At 35.5% G+C, this 18,720-nt stretch overlaps 2 protein-coding genes across 2 annotated transcripts; one reads left to right on the top strand and one right to left on the bottom strand.

The window, feature by feature from the left end:
* Positions 1 to 680: 680 nt before the first annotated feature.
* Positions 681 to 1,364, top strand: LOC145584037 (uncharacterized). Its single transcript, XM_081640977.1, has one exon. It carries the CDS (start codon positions 681 to 683, stop codon positions 1,362 to 1,364), a length of 684 nt encoding a protein of 227 aa, XP_081497103.1.
* Positions 1,365 to 5,332: 3,968 nt separating this feature from the next.
* LOC145585070 (B3 domain-containing protein At5g42700-like) lies at positions 5,333 to 13,099 on the bottom strand. The gene is made up of 6 exons (XM_081641817.1): positions 12,796 to 13,099; positions 12,525 to 12,655; positions 12,242 to 12,416; positions 11,537 to 11,743; positions 11,361 to 11,453; positions 5,333 to 5,659 (listed from the first exon to the last, which is right to left on the bottom strand). Exons 1-5 carry the CDS (start codon positions 12,925 to 12,927, stop codon positions 11,409 to 11,411), a joined length of 690 nt encoding a protein of 229 aa, XP_081497943.1. The 5' UTR covers positions 12,928 to 13,099; the 3' UTR covers positions 5,333 to 5,659; positions 11,361 to 11,408.
* Between the last annotated feature and the right edge of the window lie 5,621 nt (positions 13,100 to 18,720).

Raw genomic sequence — 18,720 nt, 5'->3', positions numbered from 1 at the left:
TAGTGAAAGGGTGTCGGTTTTGGGCCGAGTTTAGTATTTTGCTCATATCTTCTTTGTTTTGAATCGGAATTGGGCTTATGATATATTATTGGAAAGCTTATTTCAACACCTATCCAACCAAATAATAATAAGATCAAAATTATAGGGCTACAAAATCAGTTTCTCTCGATTTTGTGATGTGGACACAAAAAGTGGAAAGTAAGTTATGGTACGGGGAAATAGGCTAAGAATTAGGTTGATTTATGAAATGTATTGGGAATGAATATGGATTTATGCACTCCAAAGGTTAATTACTCAACCCGACCAATAATGGCAGTGAAAGGTTGCTCATCATCGGGTTTGGTTTTGGGGAGACATTTTTAGGTGTCTACAGTAATGCTCTTGCTGGTAGATTCTCCTCTGTGGAGATAACTGAAATGTGTAACGTACCTATTCCTATGTTTGAGAGGAAGGATTCTTGGGTGTGTCATTTCACAAAAGATGGAGCGTTCTCAGTTAGAATCGCATACAATTTGCCATGATGGAGCAAAAAAAATGATACGGCTTCTACCTCAAGTGTGGCAGGAAAGTTTGGGTGGTCGGTTGTTTGAGATGCCGAGATCCCCCCTAAAATAAAATTTTTTGGGTGGTGTGCTTTAAGGGAAGCGGTGGCTGCACGGCTCAGCCTGGCTCAAAGAGCTATGCAACTTGATACAACATGGCCTATGTGTGGTAATTCAGCTGAAAGTATTCTTCATATGTTGGTCTTTTGTGAAGATGCTAAGCGTATATGGTATATCTCTCCCTTGAGGCTGGAGGTGGAGAGGTATGATGGTGTTTCATTTCAGGATTGGTGTTGTTCTGTCTGTAAAAGTCACAAAGATCCCTCATGGTGGAATTTATTTTGGAGTCTCCTATGGGGGGTTTGGCTGAGAAGGAATGCGTGGGTGTTCGAAGGAAGAAGAAGGGATGTGAGTGACATCATTTACAAGGCAGTGGGCATTGTTGGAGACTATGAACAAGCGAAGGATGATACTACTCCAAACCCAACCCCACAACAACTGGAATCTAGATGGCTGCCTCCTCCTCAAGGTATGATTAAAGTCAATTCTAATGCAGCGGTTTCTAGTATAAATGGCGTGGGCCTGGGTGGTGTGATGCGTGACATAGAGGGCAATGTTCTGGCCTCGACATGCCTAAGGTTGAGTGAAAAGGTTGAGGTTGATGTTGCGGAGGCCTTAGCAATGCGTCACGCTTTGGCAATTTCTTTGGACTCGGGGTTTAATATGGTGTGCTTGGAAACGGACTGCTTGAAGCTTCATAATCATCTGCTGAAAGGAAGTGCTCCTCCTACAGCTTTTGGCATTGTAGTCAATGATATATAACAACTTGCCCTTCGATGCCAAGCATGCTCGTTTGCTTTTGTGAAGAGGATTGGCAACCGGGTTGCTCATGAGCTAGCAAAACTAAGCTTTTCTTTTGATGAACTTAGAGTTTGGATGGAAGAGGTTCCTTTGGGTATTTCTGAATTTGTAATTGATGATTTAAACCATTTGGTTGATTAATAAATTTGCTAGGCTCAATTTCTGTCAAAAAAAAAAAAAAAAATTAAGATGGGGTAAGTGAATAGTAACATCAACCATTTTATTTTGAATCGTTATTAAGAGAAGGATGTTGGAAATTATATATTTGGTTTATATATATGAGAGAGAAACTATTTGTTTATGTGAATAGCAACATGAATAACTGTTTTTTTGTTCATGAATAAGGATGCTCTTACAAACAATTAAATATACATCCACTAACTATACTTTATATTTTAAATTTCACCCTATTATCCCTACCCTATAAGATTACTAAAACTTTATGCAACACCTACTGTTACGATTAATATGAAAGGAAGTTAAGTCAGTTCAGTTCCTAATTTCCTTCTTTCATAAAGAATTTATTTCATCTCTATTCAGTTCAGTTTAACCCCATTCATTTCAGTTCAAGTTCAATTGTTTTCATTAAATCGAAACACGCCGTAGATCAAATTTTGTGAACCAAACACCTCTGGACTTAAAGAGAAGCAGTCAAATTGAGGAAAGCTACTTGTAGCTCGAATCTGATTCACCTGAATATCAAACAATTCCGGGAAAAAGAGTTATTATCGTACAAGGAAGTGTTCTTGTTATTGGTGGAAAGTATTTTCAGATTTCTCCTTTTAATTTTGCTTGATTTGTAACCCTAATTATTATTGTACAAGGTAGTGTTCTTGTTTTTTGAACTTCCTGAATTTTTGGGTTAATTGTCACTGCTCGTCTCTCTCATCCTTTCGATTTCAATATTAAGGGTTTTGTTTTTCTGGGTTTTGTTTGTTTTTGCTTGCTCAATCTTTTCTGGGTGAATTTCTAGTGATTTATGTTTTGATAATTGGATTTATTTATTTATTGTAGCAATTCTAGTTGTTTAACTCAACTTTTCTAGGTTCATTTGTTTTAGCTCATATTGGCTGTAATTTATACTAGGTATAAGATTCGAATTATGTAGGTTTGGAAGTTCTATTCATTGATTAATTAGGAAGAATGCTAGAAAAAAGAGTTAATGTTGCAATCTACATTGAAGATTTCAATTGGGTTTAGTTTAGTTTCTTGTTTGAGTTGACATAATTTGATGGTGGGCAGATTTATCGTGACAAATTTTGATGGTTCAGACTGAATGACTGATAATATAGTACTGATTGGGACTATATATATTGTTTCGACTCTTGGCCTGGCTTGTGTTACCCCCCCCCCCCCCCCCCCCCCCCCCCCACATCCTGGATTGTGAATTTGTGAGGATGTTAGTAAACATAAAGGCTGAACAGAGCTCGGGTATAGGCTGCATTGCTATAAATCTATTTGCACAGACATGAAGTTTATGATCTCAGATACTTTCTGTTATGAAATGGGAGCTTTTGTGGTGTTTTCGGCTTTCTATTACCTTAGGGATTTCACACATTACCATAACCTATCGTTTTTGCTGTCAAGGATGAGTAAACTTAACAGCTAATAAACCTCAAGAGTTATTCTATTCTAAAACAAGATTTTTTTTGCTGATTTTCGCCACCATCCTACGTGCTAAGCAGCTAAAGTAATCTTACAAATTCTATCTTAGCTATTTTCATGGCCATTACCAGTCTTCATAGGTAACACTACTGGTTCTTTTCATGCTTAAAGTAAAGTATGGTAATCTCTGATTCTCTGTTAACCTTGTTGTTTCTTACTTGTTTGGTTTACTTATTATCACGGTTAATTTACATCTTCCACTGCACTTTATGACCCGAATGTTTTGAGTGATGTACATTTTCTGCAAACTTGTGATACTGAGGGGTTGAAGCTCACTTTTCCTTACTTTTGGCTTCTTATATATGAAGTATTATTTGGGGATCTGATCTAAGGGGACGAGATTTTTGATACATTTTGGGAGAAGTTAAGCTGCGTTTGAAACAAGAGAAGCAACAATTTTGATTCATGCTCAGATATTTAGTATCTTCATTTCTTAATAAATCAATTATATTTCTTTTCGACTGCATAATTGATGGTTATGATTTTGTATGCACAAACTATTGTTTTGTTGTTATTAGTGGTTAGATACCAAATATTGATACTTGAAAATTTCAATTTGCAGGTGTAACTGGCCTTGTTTGAGTGTTAATTTGAAAAATGGGAAAGGCTAAGGGTGGTGCAATATTTATCAGGCTCGTCTCGTCGGCTGGTACTGGATTCTTCTATGTAACAAAGAAGAACCCTAAGAAGGTTCCAGAGAAGCTCGAGTTCCGTAAATTCGATCCTCGAGTTAATCGCCATGTTTTGTTTACTGAAGCCAAAATGAAATAACGATACTGCATTTTGCTTTTTTATTTTATGCTTTTTTTTGGCAAGTGCTGGTGATAATAACCTAGATTGATTTCAGAGTTGGTAGTTTTTATTGTGGTTTCTACTTTCTAGTTATAGTCGAACTGAAAAACTATGAATCTATGTTTGGAAGTACAACTTACTTGGCAGTAGGCTGTGTTGTTTGGAATTCTGGAGTTCAATTTTAGCGAGATCTTAGCATCAGATTATCTTATATTTGTCGTTCTTCAATTGAGTTATCTGCTAGAAGTGATGGAATGTCATTCGTTTTCTTACGTTTTTCTGATTGTTGCTCACTATTGTAGATACTTAATTACTGGTAAGGCTTAGAGAGGTTTTTGCTGGAGTCGTAATTACAAATGATAAATGTCATCTCTTCTTATTAGCTTTTGGACATTACCTTTAACCTCAGGCTTTGCCAATTGCAGTATAATGCAAGCATTCTTTCCTGAACACAACAATTTGATACATTAGCCCTTCTCGCTAACTTAAGTTACGCCTAGTTTTTCTTATATATTGGTGTATTATGTTGAGTTTTTGGTAACAGAGGTTTTGGTGTGGGAGCTTAATAGCAAGCTATGGTAATTGATTTAAGAAATTTGGGACCATGAATCCCTACTTCACTTATATATTGGTGTATTATGTTGAGTTTTTGGTAACAGAGGTTTTGGTGTGGGAGCTTAATAGCAAGCTATGGTAATTGATTTAAGAAATTTGGGACCATGAATCCCTACTTCACTTATTTGTGGTAAGATGATGTTGCTCTTCATAGTAGATATGAAGCTTAGAGTTATCGATTGCTATCCCTTGTGAGGTTAAGTTCAAGCCTTCATAATTTTTGTTGAGTGGCACATGATGAATCCTTGACAATTGCATTCTTTAATCTAACACTATACTCTTAGCTCCCAAAATCGGACTGAGCCACTTTAGGAAAGGGAAAAGACATTTCTTAGGTGACTTTTTCTTATGTCTAGGATTAGAATTTCCATTTTTTTTTGTAAATTTAGTATTTTGTAAGACATTGCACAAAGGTATTTTACAAACTCATGTCCCCTGCAAATAAAATTTTCATAGAAATTAAGAATTAAATTGGAAATCAAAATTACAAAAAAACTCCATAGAAGATTTTACATCCGAGCTCCCCGACTCCACCTGGTTTTCATAAATAGTGGTTTACAACAAAATCACCAAATCTATATCATCTATCTTAAATTCGTTTAAGTGACAACAATTATAATCGGTAGATAGACAACAAACTCAATTCATTCACATTATTGTTTTACCATAATTAAACATCTACTGCATACATATATATTTCATAAAAATTTTAGATCGTGTACCTTTCCGATCTAAAATAAAAATATATTCCATAATGGAAAATTTTTGGTGAGTTTTTCACTTGACCAAACAAAGGCTTTACAAAAATCCATTCAATATCATCTATTTTAAATTCGTTAAAGTGACAACAATTATAATTTGCAGATAGACAACAAACTCGATTAATTCACATCTATTGTATTGTGTTACCATAATTAAACATCCATTGCATACTATATATATTTCATAAAAATTTTAGATCGTGTACCTTTCCGATCTAAAATAAAATATATTCCATAATGGAAAATTTTTGGTGAGTTTTTCACTTGACCAAAACAAAGGCTATACAAAAATCCATTCATGATCATCACCAATATAAATGTTGTACCAAAAAGTTGAATTGAAGACATTTCCATAAACACTAGCACAATTTTCCTACTCAATCTACTCGATTCTAAGTTTAACTGATGATGTAAACACCCTACCTGCAATATTAACAAGAAAAAGGTCAGGAAAAGAGCAGCACATTTAGTCTAAATCACTCCATGTCTATGTTTACCATAAGAAAACTTGAAGGCAGTTTTATGTGCTACATGCCTACATAGCATAACCAGCATAACAATGTTTCCAGCATTACGTACAATTTTGAACAACAATTCAAACGGACAATTTAATCCATTATTAACATGATCACTGGCTTTTATGGTTGAATCTAACAGGACGATCACATTCACACCCAAGGTCTAGAATAGCCTATAGCTCATATGGTACACCTGTTACACTGTTACCTTACTACCATTTATTGTTGCCCACTGTTACAGTCCAAATAATATTTGGCATGGTTTTGGCGGGAAAATTAGTTACAATAATTTGTTATGAGTTTGTTATGCAATTTTTGTCGTTTTCCTGGAAGTTTTAGATTCCTTTTAGCTTTGTTTGTAAGCTTAATTAGCTGGCTATATATGTCATGCATTGTATTAAGTTCAGATTATGAATTAATACAAGATTCTTATTCCTCTATCTCTCTTCTTTCTCTCTCTATTCTGTTTCTCTTCCTCTAAATTCTGTTATTCTCTCTTTTCTCTCATTTTTCCATTGATTTAGCTCAAGAAATTCTGTAAAATCTGGGTTGAAACCTCCAACTGATTTCACCCATAACAGTGGTATCAGAGCAACTGCTGCTTTCTCTGTTATCTATCAATCTGGCACCAACTCTCACCACTCGAGTTGGCAAAATGGAAGCTCAATTGGCAGCATTGGAGAAGAAGCTAGAGGCTCAAACTGCTGCATCTGCTACTGCTTCAGCTGCTTCTGCTCAGAAGATTGAAGAACTCTTGGGCATGCTGCATCTCTTGAAGGATCAAATAGCTCAATCAAAACCTGATGAACGTGCTGTTCAGCCTAAATTGGGGTATAATCCTAAACTAGAGTTTCCAAAATTTGATGGTAGTAACCCTAGGATCTGGATTAAGAAATGCTGCAAATATTTTGATTTGTGTAAAATTCCTGAGGATCAGAAAGTTGATTTAGCATCTTTGAATATGTCTGGTAAGGCTGAAAACTGGATTGCTAGCTATTTAGCTAATCGTGTTAGGGTTGATTGGAGTGACTTTGTCATTGATCTTACTTCACGTTTTAAGGATGAGAAAGGAATTAATGTGGTAGAAGAGTTTAACAAATTACAGCAGACTGGTAGTATTGAATTGTTCGTTGATGAGTTTGAGAGTCTGAGATCCATCATGATGCAAAATAATCTATGCTTACCTGAAAAATACTTGTTGGAAAGTTTTATCGCTGGCCTTAAACCTGGGCTCAGACCTTTTGTTAGAGCTTTCAAACCCCAGAACATTGCAGCAACTGTTGAATATGCTAGACTGCAGGATGAATCTATCCTTGCCAATTCACAGAAAACCTACAAACAACCTACTCCTTACCAGAAACCTTACCAATCTCCTAGCTACAACTCTAAACAGCCACCCTTACTACCTACTCCATCTACTCCACCCTTAGCTTTACCCAAAATACAGTCCAAACCATACCAAAAACCCAGATATGTCCCTGCTGATGTTAGAGCTGAGAAAATAGCCAAGGGGTTGTGCTATTATTGTGATGCTCCATATGAAAGGAATCACAAATGTCAATTCAAGGAGCCTCAGTTATTCACAATTGAGATCCCTGGGTTGGATGAGGTGGATGCTGCTGTAGTGCAGTTGGAAGAGCAGAAAGTGGAAGAAGAGTTTGAGCAACTGGATCCCAGAATTTCTTGTAGTGCTTTATCTGGGGGACAGAGCTATCATACCATGAGAGTAACAGCCAGGGTAGGTGATACTCTTCTGCATACTTTGATTGACTCAGGTAGTACACACAACTTCCTGGACATTCAGATGGCTAGTAAGCTGGGTTGTGAAACTGAACCCATTGAAGGTCAGGCTGTCATGATTGCAGATGGTAATCAGCTAGTTTGTCATTCTGTTTGCAGACATTTTACTTGGTGTGTGGGTGGACAGAATTATGTTACAGAAGTGATGCTAATTCCCTTAGACAGTTGTGATATGATCCTTGAAATTCAATGGTTGAGTACTCTTGGTTCTATCTCTTGGAACTTCAAACAATTAACCATGAAATTTCACATGGATGGTGAGGATATTGAGTTGCAGGGAATCCCTCCCAAGAAACTCAAAGTGTTATCAACTGGCCCTTCTCAGAAGTTAATGTCTGCTGCTGCTCAGATCTGTTTGATACAGGTGACAGACAGCTCTATTTTGGAAAGCCCTTGTATGGTACAACTGTGTGGTGAGGGCAGTGAATATCCTGAGTTGCAGAAGTTGAAGCAAAGATTTGCTGCTATTTTTGAGGAACCTGAGGGGTTACATCCCAGCAGAGGTGTTTTTGACCATAGAATTCACCTTGAACAAGGTGTTGGAGCTGTGAATATTAGACCATACAGATATCCATTGAAACAGAAGGATATCATTGAATAATTGGTACAGGAAATGATGGATAGGGGTATTACACAGTCAAGCACCAGCCCATTTGCTTCTCCTGTTGTTTTGGTTGGGAAGAAAGATGGCACATGGAGACTTTGTGTGGATTACAGGGAATTGAACAAAAGAACTGTTAAGAACAAGTTCCCTATTCCAGTTCTTGATGAGCTTATTGATGAATTGTCAGGAGCAGTTGTTTTCAGCAAACTGGATTTAAGGGCAGGCTATCACCAGTTAAGAATACATCCTAATGATGTGTTCAAAACAGCATTTAAAACCCATGAGGGTCACTATGAATTCTTGGTTATGCCTTTTGCCTAACAAATGCCCCTTCCTCATTCCACAGCTGGATGAATGTAGTGTTCAAACCCTTGCTAAGAAAATGTGTTCTGGTGTTTTTTGATGATATTCTTGTTTACAGCAAAAGCTTGGAAGAACACTGGCATCACCTTACTCAAGTGTTTGATATAATGTCTCAGAATGCTTTGTATGCTAAGGACAGCAAATGCTCATTTGTTACTGAAAAGGTGGAATACTTAGGGCATTTTATTTTTGGAAAAGGTGTGGAAACTGACCCCAGCAAGGTTGCTGTGATTGACTCTTGGCCGGTTCCAGCTTCAGTCAAAGAGCTGAGAAGTTTTTTGGGGCTGGCTGGGTATTACAGGAAATTTATTAGGAATTATGCTGTAATTAGCAAGCCTTTGGCTGAGTTACTGAAAAAGGGTGCATTTGATTGGCATGAACATTCTCAGACTGCTTTTGATAACTTAAAGAGAGCTATTGTAACTGCTCTTGTATTGGCTATACCAGACTTCTCTAAACAGTTTATAGTTGAGACAGATGCATCCAAGACAGGAATTGGTGCAGTCTTGATGCAAAATCAGCATCCAATAGCCTTTATTAGCAGGTCACTTGGTGTTAAATGGCAGAAACTCTCAGTTTATGAAAAGGAGCTCTTGGCTATGGTTTTTGCAGTTCAAAAATGGGAACAATACTTGATGGGATCCCATTTTGTTGTTAAGACAGACCAAAAAAGCTTAAAATGGCTTTTACAGCAGAAAATATCAACACCTTTTCAGCAATTCTGGCTGTCAAAGCTTATGGGCTTTGATTATGAGATTCAATATAAAGCTGGGCATGAAAATAGTGTAACTGATGCTCTTTCTAGGGTGCTGGGTTCTGAGTGTTTGTTGTTGGCCATTTCTGTGATTGATTCAGATCTTGTTCAGCATATCACTAACACTTATGCCTTGGATGATAATACTCAGGCTATTCTGACTAAACTGGGTCAGGATGAGTCTGTAGCTGGTTTCAGTTTGCATGATCATTTACTTAGAAGATGTGGCAAGATAGTGGTGGGTCCAGATGCCAATTTAAGAAAGAAACTGATAGGGTGGCAACATGCTTCACTGGAAGCAGGGCACTCTGGAAGAGATCAAACCCTTAAAAGATTGAAAAATATCTTTTATTGGAAGGGCATTTCTAGGGATGTGAGTCAATTTGTGAGAAAATGCATTACCTGTCAAGCTTCTAAATATGACACTGCAGCAAAACCAGGAGCTTTACAGCCTTTGCCAATCCCTGAGCAAATCTGGACAAATGTCTCTATGAACTTTATTACTGGTTTGCCTATGTCTATGCATAGAAATGTGATCTTTGTTGTTGTGGATAGATTGAGCAAGTATGCTCATTTTATTGCTCTTAAACACCCTTTCACTGCTGTTGAGGTGGCTCAAGCATACTTGGACAATGTCTTTAAGCTTCATGGCTAGCCTAGGAGTATTGTTAGTGATAGAGATTCTATTTTTCTCAGCCAATTTTGGCAAGGGTTGTTTTCTTTGTATGGAACTGAATTCCTATTATCTTCAACATAGTGAATAGGTGCCTGGAGACCTACCTCAGGTGTGTTACTGGTGCTAAGCCTAATGAATGGTGCAAATATTTGCCTATGGCGGAGTGGTGGTATAACACTCATTTCCATACTGCAGCTGGCATGACACCATATGAAGCTGTATACTGTCAACCTGCACCCACTCATCTACCTTACCTCCCTGGTGAGTCTAGTAATGAAGTAGTTGACAGAAGTATGCAAAAAAGGGAGGCTGTATTAAAGCTTCTGAAGGATAATCTAACCAAGGCTCAGCATAGAATGAAGGTTCAAGCTGACAAAAAGCGTTCAGAGAGAAGTTTTGTTGTTGGTGATTAGGTCTGGCTCAAATTACAGGGCTATAGACAGCACACTGTTCAGTATAGGAGCAATAATAAGCTCTCTGCTAAGTACTTTGGCCCCTTTAAAGTGCTTACAGTTGTGGGTAAGGTTGCTTACAAGCTTCATCTCCCTAGCACAGCAAGAATTCATAATGTGTTTCATGTTTCTCAGCTTAAAAAGTTCCATGGTGAGCTGCCTGCTGTGGCTTTTATCCCTGCTGCTTTGGATAAGCCTGTTGTGCATTTTCAGATTCCTGCTGCTGTGTTGGACACCAGATCTGTTCTGGTTAATAATCTATCTGTTGCCCAAGTGTTGGTTCAGTGGGTTGATAAACCAAGGCATGATGCTTCCTGGGTAAACCTTTCTGATTTTGTGGCTCAGTTCCCAGGGTCTACTCATCTCTTGACTTGAGGACAAGTCAGCTTAAAGGGGGAGGGTATGTTACAGCCCAAATAATATTTGGCATGGTTTTGGCGGGAAAATTAGTTACAATAATTTTTTATGAGTTTGTTATGCAATTTTTGTCGTTTTCCTGGAAGCTTTAGATTCCTTTTAGCTTTGTTTGTAAGCTTAATTAGCTGGCTATATATGTCATGCATTGTATTAAGTTTAGATTATGAATTAATACAAGATTCTTATTCCTCTATCTCTCTTCTTTCTCTCTCTATTCTGTTTCTCTTCCTCTAAATTCTGTTATTCTCTCTTTTCTCTCATTTTTCCATTGATTTAGCTCAAGAAATTCTGTAATTTCTGGGTTGAAACCTCCAACTGATTTCACCCATAACACCCACCAAATAGGCGTAATTGCATCACATCAGAGCATGCAGTAAAAGTTTGCATTGCAGAAGAATCAGTATAAAAAGAAGCATGTTCTACCTATATTTACAATTTAGACTTTTAGAGCATGATTTCCAAAGAACTACATAATATCAGAGCATGCAGCAAAAGTTTGCATTTCAGAAAAATCAGTAATATAAAATAAACATATTATACCTAAATATATATTTTAGAGCATGACTTCCTAAGAATTGCAAGAGCTTCTTAATCTGTACCAGAATCTTGCCCACTTCCCCTTATAATATAAACCTGCATTTACAAAACCAGACATTTCATCAGAAATTTTGTTATATAATGAACAAAGGATTAAGTTGTGCAAATTTTAGATTCACCTTTAAAACTGAGCTACTGATCACTTGAAAAATAACAGCATCCCCATCAACAAGTTCATGAGACTCAGCAAAACCTTTCCAGCCTCCACTAAGACCGCGCTTTCGAGCCAAATAAACCACTGGATACTCTTCATTTTCTTCATCTACCAATGTCACCATTCCATCATTTGTAGGCAGGCTCCTCCGGCAAAAGTCAGTCGGGAGACCCTGCAGTAAACGGCAGTTTAAAACATCATATTTACTAAACTAACAAGTTAATGTTTCATATAATTGAAAACATCATTTTAATAATTCAACACATTACACACATATCTACACTTACAAGGTTGTGACACAAACAAGTGACTAAACATAAGCTGGCATAATATACACTACTACGTATGTCCGGAAATAATAGTCACATATGCTGATTACTTGTATTAATTTAGTAGGCAATGTGTTACGAGTGTAAGACTAAATTTCCTTGAACTACATTTCTTGAAAAGTAAATTAACCAAATCTAAAAAAATACAATCAAATACATTTGCACATAAATTAAAATGGTTTACTCAGTAAAATCATTTCATATCCTTAAATATGATAAGTCCAAACAATATGATCGATAACTAATTCCAATAATTGAAACTTGTGGCAAAGTCAAAACATGTCAACCAAAAACAAAACATGGATTAATAATTGAGAGGAAAAAAAAAAAAAAAAAGTTACCAGCCAAAAACCACCAGTGACATGAGAAGGAAGCATGGGTCTAACAAGAGTAGGAAACCCCTCTTCTTCCAGCTTAGCATTCAGCTTCTCTGCTTCTTCAATTGCATATTCTCTCACATCATCACTTGCTATTACTCGATTCGTAAAATCTCTTGCTTTCACCACTCCATAATTCCTATATAAATTTACAAATTACAATTACCCCATTAAAAAAACAATTTAAAATGTAAATTTATCTATTTTTTTTTTTAAACCCATCAAAATTCATTGGAAATGAACTCACTTTCTAGGTGAAGAAAATCTAGGCAACGAAATTTCAGCATAAACAGGGGCTGGATTACTTGCAACTCGAGCAGATCTTCTCACTTCAATTGTTTGTTTATCAACTATACGAGGCTTACCAACCTTCTTCATCTGCCCATTTCACAAAAAATCCCAAAAAAACAAATATAAGTAAATCAACCTCTACATAATAACACAAACAAAACCCCCCAGTGGGGATTTAACATTACTAGTTCAAATTACAGTATTAACGTGACAATTAATGGTAATACCGGAGACGATTTGGGGGAAAGTTTTTTGAGAGATTGAGAAAGATGAATGAGATTGAGATCTTCCAAGCGTTTCTTGTTCTCTTCCACCCTCTTTTGGCGACGCTCTTCATATGACGTTTTTCCAATCCCCATTTTTTTTTTTCCTTACAAAGGTATATTTTTTTAGAAGGATTGTAAGAGAGGAGAGAAAATGGAGAAATAGAAGGGTTTGTAAATATATATTTGAAAGGAGAGAGAATTTGTGAATTTGAAAAATGTGAGGAGTCGACCGTTTGAATGGCAGTGTTTAGTGAAGTGTGAAGTTGAGTCACTGTAGTTGAGATTGTGGGTTGTGACACGATTGATGATGCAGAGTTTGATTTTCTGATGACAGGAAAACGTTCGGGTTTTCTTGGAATTTGGGCTGTTTTGCCTTCAATTTGTGACTATAGTTCAGATGTGGCAACCCGGTTCAGCCTTCGCCCATCCGTCAACCTAGTATGGACCAGAACATCTAGCGGGCGGGTCGTAAGTGAAACCTATATCTATCGATCCAATTCCAACGCCTCATTTCAGAAAAAGAAAAAATAAAAAAAAGAAAACTATTTATCTCATTTAAGGCTTGTTTGGTTGATAATATAAAATGAATGAAATGAAATTTCATAGAAATTGATGTGTTGGGTAGTTATACACAAAAGTAAAAATAGAGGAAATAGAACTTTATGGGAATATTAGTTTGGATTTTTGTAAATAACTACCCCAAAATGTACCATGTATTGAATAAACCACCCGTTTTTTTCAAAATTAAAAAAATACCACCCATTAATGTCAAAACCAGTAGATATCACCACCCTTCTCCTATTCTGGTTAGTTATTCGACATAGTTCGGGTAGTTTTCCGATTTAAGAGCCCACAAAATATAAAATCATAATTAAATTAAAAAAAAAAACCCCAAACCCACCCTTGGCACCTCTGGTAGGCAGCAGATCTGCCACCTCCGGCACCCCCTCCCCTTCCCCGTTTCCGTTTCCGGTATCCCCTTCCTTCCCCATCCCTTTTTCCAGCAATCCCCTCCCTTCCCTAGAAAAATTGATCTTGATAAACCAACAAATTAAAACCCTAAAAAACAGTAAATTAAATTAAATTTAAAAAAAAAATTGAAGAATGCAACCTTGGAATGAGCAGAGGAAGCGGCGACGTGGGTGGGGGTTTGGTGGCATTTCGTGAGAAGCGGCGATGTGGGTGAGGTTTCGTGAAGAAGCGGCGACGTGGATGGCATTTTGTGAAGAAGCAGGGAATTGGTGGGTGAGGTTTCGTGAGGAAACGACGATGTGGGTTAGGGCTTGGTGGAGTTCGTCGGCAGGTTAGTGTAGGGGTGGTCCAACAGGTGAAGTACGAGATATATGAGAGAGAATATTGGTGTGACAGAGACGACGACACGAGGCTGAAGAAGAGTGGGTATTACAATAGGTTTAATGACACTAACTTGGGGAATATGGAGGTCTTCATCATCGTCGGCGGAGTTAGACGACTGCAACGGAGGTCAAAGCTTCGAACTGAAGAAAAACGCCGGCACTGGCAAAGGTATCGATGGGGTGGCAGGAGATGGGGGAAGGGCTGCCAGGCTGGGGTTCGGGGATTTTTTTTTTTTTTTTACCAATCACGCAATGACATGTGTATTTTAAGTTGGAAAACTAGCCGGAATTAGAGAAGGGTGGTGATATCTACTGGTTTTGGCTTTAATGGATGGTATTTTTTAATTTTGAAAAAAACGGGTAGTTAATTCAATACAAGGTACATTTTGGGGTGGTTATTTACAAAAAATCCTATTAGTTTTCCACAAAACATGAGAATAAAATCCCAAGAAATAACACATACGAAGTATCACAACGTGTTTTTTTTTTTTTTTTTTTTTTCAATCTTCAAAACCCCCGCTTTTTTATGAAATATTTGTGGATCTATATATATACTCTTGTACTAGGCGGAACATTCTAGATGTAGGGTTTGTTATTCTCAAAACAAACCCTAGCATTGTATTTGTATATATATTTTCCTACTCTATGGAATAAACACACATTCTCTCAATTTCTCGTGTTTTTCCCTATTTCACAACACATTATCAACACCAGCCCTAAATAGACGAAATCAGTCATAATTGACTAAGCATATGATGAGTATCCCTATATACTTCTCCCCTCAATCAGATTGTTATCCTTATCATACAAGTAGCCCTATATTCTATTCATCTTATTTTTATTGATTTTGTCCGATTGTTATTGTCCTACTTGAATTAAATTCATTATAGACTTGTTTAATTTGTTCGGTGATAATTTTTCTGAATTGAAATGAAGTATAAAGTTTATTGAATATGGAATATGGGCTATTCGATTTCTCTCGGCGATTTTGTCTTATCTGAAATATTTATAGTTTAGGGGATTGAAATCAGTTTGGTAGCATTTCTCTCTTACAATATGAAGATGATCATAAAATATTTATAGTTTAGGGGATTGAAATCAGTTTGGTAGCATCAATCTCTCTTACAATATGAAGATGATCATAGTGTGTTTATGATTTTGAACTAAGTATTCAATTATGCTAATTTATTACAGATGGAAAGGCTAAGCCGTAGAGTTTTTTTTTTTGGGATTTAGCTAATTTCCCGCGAAATAGTTGTACATAAGGAGTTAATCTAATCCTTCTTGAATTAAACACTAGAGTTTGATTGTTAGATATGTGTAATAGGATTTAATGATGATACAAATACTTTGATACAATCATAAAGCTGGGATTTTTTTTTTCTCTTCTGTAACTGGTTTAGTGCCAACTAGCTCATATTGAATGAAAGATAGGAATTCGAACTTAAAGCTATGTGCATTGTTACGTCCCTTTGATGTTGAGTGGGTTGAGGGAAGTTCCTCCTCAAATTTTGTTGTGTTAATAAATTCGAAATTTTACATAATATGTTTATAAAGTGTCCTTTATTATTATGCATGTATATTATTATGTGTTGCTTAGCTATGTGGGTGAGTTTATTTACAAATTAAGACTGACTAGTAAATTAATTAGCTTAACCATGTTGTTAAGTGTATTGGGTATACTGACCTCCATGAGAGTTTATATATCTATGACAAACTTAGCAAATTACAGGTACGTTACTTTCTGCTTATATTTTTTGTGTTCATTGTTAAATCATGTTTGATTATGGATTTTATTATTTTGCGATATGATTAGAGAAGATTTGTTTGGTTTGAATGTTACAATGTGTTATATGTTTTCCTTGATCTAGAGGCCTAAGCAACTGTTTGGTCAAGCATTGAGAATGTGCTAAGCAACTGTTTGTGAGTATTCTTATGAGTTTAACACTGTGTTTGGATAAATAAAGGGGAAGGAAAAGAAAGGGAGGGAGGAGAAGAGGAGGGGAGGGAAAGGGAGGGGAAGGATGAATGGTGAGTTTTTCTTCCAAATCTCTCCCTTGTTGGAGGGATAAATTTCTTGCAATTTAATCCCTCCATTTCTCTCCCCTCCAAATCCCTTCCTTCCTCATTTGTTATCCAAATAAAAGATATCTCATCTCTCCATTTTCCTTCCCTTCCTTTCCCTCCATTTCCTTCAATCCAAACACACCGTAAATCTAAAAGGAAATTTAGAATTATTATTGATATTAATTCTTGTTAACTTAACGCTTTTTTTTATTGAAATAAAAATAATTGCCTTTGTGAGAGGTATATCTATCATTAATTTTTCTAGTTAAGGGTCTAGACAAGATCATTATAGCTCTATACTTGATAGCTCAGTTTGGCCAAAGGCAAGTAAGAATGTCATACAAAGTCTATTTTATATGTAATTTATATGCTGTAAGAACGAGAGAACCTCTATCTCTTGAATGTTTATGAATGTTATGTACATGAACTTTTGTTATGTGAGGGTAGCAAGTATATTTCAGTTGTTTATACGTATAATATGTTATTTTCCCATGAAACTAATTGTCATTCCATATATTTATAACAGGAGTCATGTTTATTTCCATGTGACACATACATGTCTCTAATGTGGATGTTTCCAACTATAAATATTTAATTATTTCTCTTAAGTGTTTCACATAAGCAACTATAAATATGACTTATGAAAATGTAGGTGATGTTGGATTATATGCTACAAAATTTTATGAATGACCTTGATGGTTGATATCTCAAGTATGGTTTTTCCACTAACATATGACATGCTAATCTTATGTGCTCATCATCATGTGGTTGCTCTTGTTTAGCTTTGTTTTTGGCCAGTATAGTTGAGCATAGCAACTAAGGTATGTTTTGGTTACAGCTTGAACTAATTAATTCTCATTTTATTGTTATTACCTTCTCGTTCTAAAATGTGTAGATTGTCTAATTAATTTAAGTTAAGTTAATTTATTCAAATTGAAGGTTTCATATTTATAAATATTTGTTTAGTAAGGGATAATTGTTTAGTAGACATGATAATACATGAAGCTAGATTATGAGAATGATGTGTAAATTGAGCATAGAGTTCCCGAACATATGAACCTGAACTTCCTTAAATATAATTTATAATGGGTTAGAAATCTAATAGTTTTGAAAGTATGTTGGCTAGATTATTCTTCGTTCTCAAAACTAATGTGTTCCTATATAGGTCATGCAAGACTTATAAGTTCATTCTCGGAACTGAATGAGAAATCTCATGATTATTGAAGAATTAACAAGTATATTTGCATGTTTATATATATATATATATATATATATATATATATATATATATATATATATATATATATATATATATATAACTCATGTAAAAGTTCATAAGAGTATACATTTCAGCAAAGAATAGTGTTATGAGTTTAAGAAATTAAACATTCTATTTTGAGCAAATTACTTGAAAAATTTATTATGCCCATAATTTACAGAGTTTTTTACATAAAGATTAATATAATTAGGAAAGAGAAACAAGTAAGAGTTTTATAAGAATATTTTTCTTTGCTTGATACATGACATTACCAAAAGAATTTATGGTTTAAAAGTGCAAGGGATTTCAAGGTTGTTGGATAACTTAGGATTAAGGGGAGATATTATTTATTTCGTTATTATATGTAAACCTTGCACATGAATTGTATGATACATTGATAGTCAATAGTGCATACATTAGCTTTAATATCAATGTCAATAATTTATTTAGTGAAAGTTACCACATAATACTACATATTTACAATGACACCATCGTAAAGACGGATATAAATAAATGAATGTCATTGATCATATACCAATTATAAATGCTCCAATTAAAATTACTGTCCCAAAAATACAACATCGGTTACTAATGAACCTAAAGCATGTCTGAAGTGTTGTAGTCCAATAGATTTAAATATAAGAACCTTCAGAAAAGGAATAAAGCAACTATTGACAATGACAAATTTGAGAAAATGATAAATCCCATTATATTCCTAGAATAAAATCACTTTTAGTAAAATTCATATGTTTCATGATTATATAAAAAACTCCAAAAGAGTATGAAATATCCAACAAGATTCACATGTATCAAGATTATAGTCAAAACTCCAGCAGAGTATATATAAGTAATTATTGGATAAAATAGTAGTTGATTGTCTTGCCAATTGTATAAAGAAACACATGTTGGTATTCTAATATCACATCACATTCATGACCATGCATAAAGTAAGTTTAATAAAGTGATCACTAGGGTTAGAAAATTGAATAGAGTTCAAATTTAGAGAAGTGATTGGATGTGATAATTAAATTAGGTCATCCAGGTTTAATAATTACCCGTTATGGAAGCCCGAAGTTTCATTTGATAATGTGTTGACGCTCTCTCAATGTTAGATATATGAAATGAATTGAATGGCAAGACATACATAACATTGAGATTGGGCTATATTTGGATTGTGATTCATAATAATTTATATTGATGAAAATT

Source organism: Chenopodium album, chromosome 16 (assembly GCF_948465745.1).
Source record: "Chenopodium album chromosome 16, dcCheAlbu1.1, whole genome shotgun sequence".
Taxonomy (NCBI): Eukaryota; Viridiplantae; Streptophyta; class Magnoliopsida; order Caryophyllales; family Amaranthaceae; genus Chenopodium; species Chenopodium album.
Note: the sequence above shows the minus strand (reverse complement) of the source record. Positions and strands in the feature narration are given on the sequence as shown.

What these genes read in the sequence shown, in the direction of transcription:
- LOC145584037 (XM_081640977.1), top strand. Translation starts at nt 681, where the DNA reads ATGCAACTTGATACAACATGGCCTATGTGTGGTAATTCAGCTGAAAGT.
- LOC145585070 (XM_081641817.1), bottom strand. Translation starts at nt 12,927, where the DNA reads ATGGGGATTGGAAAAACGTCATATGAAGAGCGTCGCCAAAAGAGGGTG. An exon ending in AGATTTTCTTCACCTAGAAA is followed by an intron (nt 12,417 to 12,524) that starts GTGAGTTCATTT and finishes AAATTTATATAG; the next exon opens with GAATTATGGAGTGGTGAAAG. An exon ending in TCAGTAGCTCAGTTTTAAAG is followed by an intron (nt 11,454 to 11,536) that starts GTGAATCTAAAA and finishes TTGTAAATGCAG; the next exon opens with GTTTATATTATAAGGGGAAG.